The sequence below is a fragment of the Nematolebias whitei genome, chromosome 13 (genome assembly GCF_014905685.2).
Source record: "Nematolebias whitei isolate Nwh7 chromosome 13, NemWhi1, whole genome shotgun sequence".
Lineage (NCBI taxonomy): Eukaryota > Metazoa > Chordata > Actinopteri > Cyprinodontiformes > Rivulidae > Nematolebias > Nematolebias whitei.
This window is the reverse complement of record NC_056510.1, coordinates 34,197,965-34,201,788: the sequence shown is the minus strand read 5'-3', so window position 1 is coordinate 34,201,788 and position 3,824 is coordinate 34,197,965. Positions and strand designations below refer to the sequence as shown.

The following is a 3,824-nucleotide window of genomic DNA, read 5'->3' as shown; positions in this document are numbered from 1 at the left end:
TATATATATATATATATATGAACATACATATACACAGATATATATATGCACATACATATATATATACACATATATATATACATATACACATACATATATATATACACATATATATATACTTATACACATACATATATATATACACATACATACATATACATATATACCATACCAATTTATTTATATAGCACTTAAAACAGCAACAAGGCCAACCAAAGTGCTGTACAAAAGAACCAAACATGCACAGCAGACAGGAAAACATAAAATAGAAATACAGATACAAATAGCAGCAGAAGCTAACTAAAATGGCCAACAGAGTAGAGAACAGACCGGACCAAAACAAATCTCACCGTGTTAAAGGCAAGCGAATAGAAGTGGGTCTTCAAGCGAGACTTAAAGACTGAGTGTGGGAGCCTGCCGGACACTCAGTGGCAACTCATTCCACAGTCGTGGACCTGCAACAGAGAAAGCCCTGTCACCTCTGAGCTTACGACAGGTTTCTGGGACTGAGAGAAGCATCTGGTCTGCTGACCTCAGAGAGCGTGGTGGGACATATGGCTGCAGAAGATCAGTGAGATAGGATGGGGCGGAACTGTTCAGTGATTTAAAAACATACATGAGAATTTTGAAATGGATCCGAAGGTGAATGGGTAGCCAGTGCAGGAAGGCCAAAACTGGCGTGATGTGCTCTCTATAGCTTGTACCAGTTAAAAATCGAGCTGCAGCATTTTGGACCAGTTGTAGACGAGCAATGGAGGATTGACTGATTCCAAACAGAAGTGAATTGCAGTAATCAAGCCTAGATGTTATGAAGGCGTGGATCACTGTCTCAAGGTTCTTTTTGGAGAGTATAGGCTTCAGCTTAGACAGCCGTCTCAGCTGAAAAAAACAGGATTTGACCATCATGTTTACGTGACTGTTGAGTTTTAAGGACGGGTCCATTATCACCCCCAGATTAGTGACCTTTTGTTTCTCTAGCGGGGCTAGAGAGAAAAGGTCGATGTCATGGTTCATGAGTGAGCCACTGGGATGGAACAGCATGACTTCAGACTTCTTCTCATTGAAGCTTAAGAAGTTTAAAGCCATCCAGTCCCGGATGTCAGCCAGGCAGTCAAGAAGAGGCTGAATAGAGCGTGTGCCTCTGTGCCTCAGGGGGAAGTAAATTTGGCAATCATCGGCATAGAAATGAAAGGGTATGTCGTGTTTGCGGAAGATAGCACCTAGTGGCAGCAGGTATAAAGAAAAGAGAAGGGGACCAAGGATGGACCCCTGCGGTACCCCCCACTGGAGCGCTGTCGATGCCGAACTAAAATCTTTGATATTGACACAGAAGGTTCTGTCAGAGAGGTAGGACCCAAACCATTTAAGGGCTGACCCTGTGATGCCCACCCACTGCTCCAGTCTAGAAATGAGGATGTTGTGGTCGATGGTGTCAAAAGCAGATGTAAGGTCCAATAGGACAAGCAGCACAGAATCACCTGCGTCTGTGGATATGAAAATGTCATTAAAAACCTTCAGTAGAGCAGTTTCAGTGCTATGGAGAGATTTGAAGCCAGATTGGAATAACTCAAGGATAGCATGATCTAAAATTCCCCAACACAGTGGGATCGAGATCAGGTTTTTTTTAATAGGGGCTGCACAACAGCATGTTTAAAATTAGCAGGGACTACTCCAGATAACAAACTACTGTTAAAAAGGTCAAGAACCAAGTGTTTAAAACAAGGGAAAACCTCTTTAAGAAAGCATGGTGGAAGAGCATCATATGGAGAACCAGAAGGCTTAATCTGAGTGACCATGTCCTCTAAAAATGACACAGTCACCAGCTCAAACTGATTGAAAGCAGCAGAGCAGGGGACACACACAGAGGGGTCAAAATTTGGGCATAAGATGGAAGCCCTTATAGAGGTGACCTTATCAATAAAAAACTGCATAAAATTATTGCACAACTGAGTAGATGATTCAAAACCAGGTGTCTGTGGAGAATTAAGAAAATAGTCAATGGTACTAAAAAGAACACGTGGGTTGTGGCTGTGGGATAAAATCAAGTTAGAAAAATAGTCCTTTTTGGCTGCTTTAACTGTGTCCTGGTAATTGCGCCAACAGTCTTTAAAAATTTGAAGGGACACCTGCAGCTTGTCCTTTCTCCACCTGCGTTCCGCTCTGCGACATTCCTGTCTGACAGCTCGAGCCGTTCTGTTCTGAAGCCATGGCTCATGTTTAAATCCAGGCTGTTTGGTCTTTAAAGGAGCCACAGTATCCAACACAGTCAGACAGGATGAATGGAGCCAAGAACTCAGATCCTCAGCATCAGTTGAGGCAGGTGGACAGAGCTGGCAGAAAACCTCAGTGAACTGGCCAGCAGTGGAGGGGTTAATAATCCGACAGCTCTGAGCAGGAGTGCGAGTTTTAACAGGAACATATGTGAGAACAGTCTGGAATGTTATAGGCATATGATCAGAGATTATAGAATCATGAATTTCCAGATTAGACACAGGTGATCCCAAAGAGAGCACAAGATCTAGAGTGTGACCTTTATTGTGTGTAGGACCAGACACAGAATGCACCAGATTAAAAGAGTCAATGAGAATTAAAAATTATTTTACCAGAGGTTTGTCTGGGCAACAAACGTGGATGTTCAAATCACCCATAATAACAAGATGGTCATATCCAGTCACTATTTCAGAAAGAAAATCTGAAAAGTCACTAATAAAATCCTTATTATGTTTGGGAGCACGGTAGATGACAGCACAGAATGTCGGGTCAGAGCGGCCCACTTCAAAGCAGGTCAGCTCAAAGCTGGTGAAGTGACGCTGTTTAAAACACTGTTTACAACTAAAAACATCTTTAAACAAGGCTGCAGATCCTCCTCCTCGGCCCGATGATCGTGGGGAGATAAAATAAGAGCAGCCTGTTGGTAAAAGCTCTGACAGAGCAGCTGACTCAACTTCACTCAGCCAAGTCTCTGTAATACAGAGGAAGTCCAGGTTATGGGAGCTGAAGAAATCCCTCAGGATAAAAGATTTATTGGCCAACGATCTGGCGTTCACTAAGCCGATCCTGGCTGGAGTTGGAGCGGGGTTGTCGCGCTGAGGGAGGGTTCGACTCAGCTGTGTCAGGTTCAGTGGGTTCACTCCACACCTGCTGAGCCGGGGGGGGCAGGGATGCTGACGTCGGGGGACATCCTCACCAACAACACGAACCAGGCAAGCATCCACCGGCTCCAGAAAACGCCAAGGTAGAAATAGGCCAGGAAACACTTCAGGAACTGGCTGGGAAACGTTGCGCCGTAACAAGAAGGCTTTCAGCCTCACCAGGCGTCCACCACGTTTGCCGCGGCGGTGATGACGTTTCCGCCGGTGGGGAAGCGCCGGAGCCCGGCACAGGTGAGCTGGAATACCCGACAGAAGTTGGGGTGGAATTTTATGTTCCCATGTATTAAAAGCAGCCACACTGTGGATAAATGGCCTTAGATCTAATAACGTTTGGCGATCATACACCAATAGTGCCTTGACTTCACTTAAAAACAACAGAATAACGAAAAGTACGGCGAGTGAGAGACGACCTGCCACGTACAACGGCGCCATCGTTTCACCTCTGTCATGCGTGTCATGTCATACATATATACATATAAATATGTAAATATACATTTGTATATATATACATATGTATATATACATATACATATACAGATACATATATATACATATACACACATATATACACATATACACATATATACATATATATACATATACGTGTACGTATATATACACGTATATATATATATACACGTATATATATATATATATACACGTATATATATA

General features: G+C 43.3%; 1 protein-coding gene across 1 annotated transcript in view; it reads right to left on the bottom strand.

The window, feature by feature from the left end:
- Positions 1 to 3,127: 3,127 nt before the first annotated feature.
- The window catches only part of itga4 (integrin alpha 4), a gene marked incomplete at its 5' end in the record, with an annotated part of 44,003 nt that continues 43,306 nt past the window's right edge, over positions 3,128 to 3,824 (bottom strand). Inside the window, 2 exons of the mRNA XM_037686693.1 lie at positions 3,128 to 3,269; positions 3,312 to 3,388. Coding sequence (XP_037542621.1) covers positions 3,128 to 3,269; positions 3,312 to 3,388 — 219 coding nt within the window. The remainder of the gene's footprint in view (positions 3,270 to 3,311; positions 3,389 to 3,824) is intronic.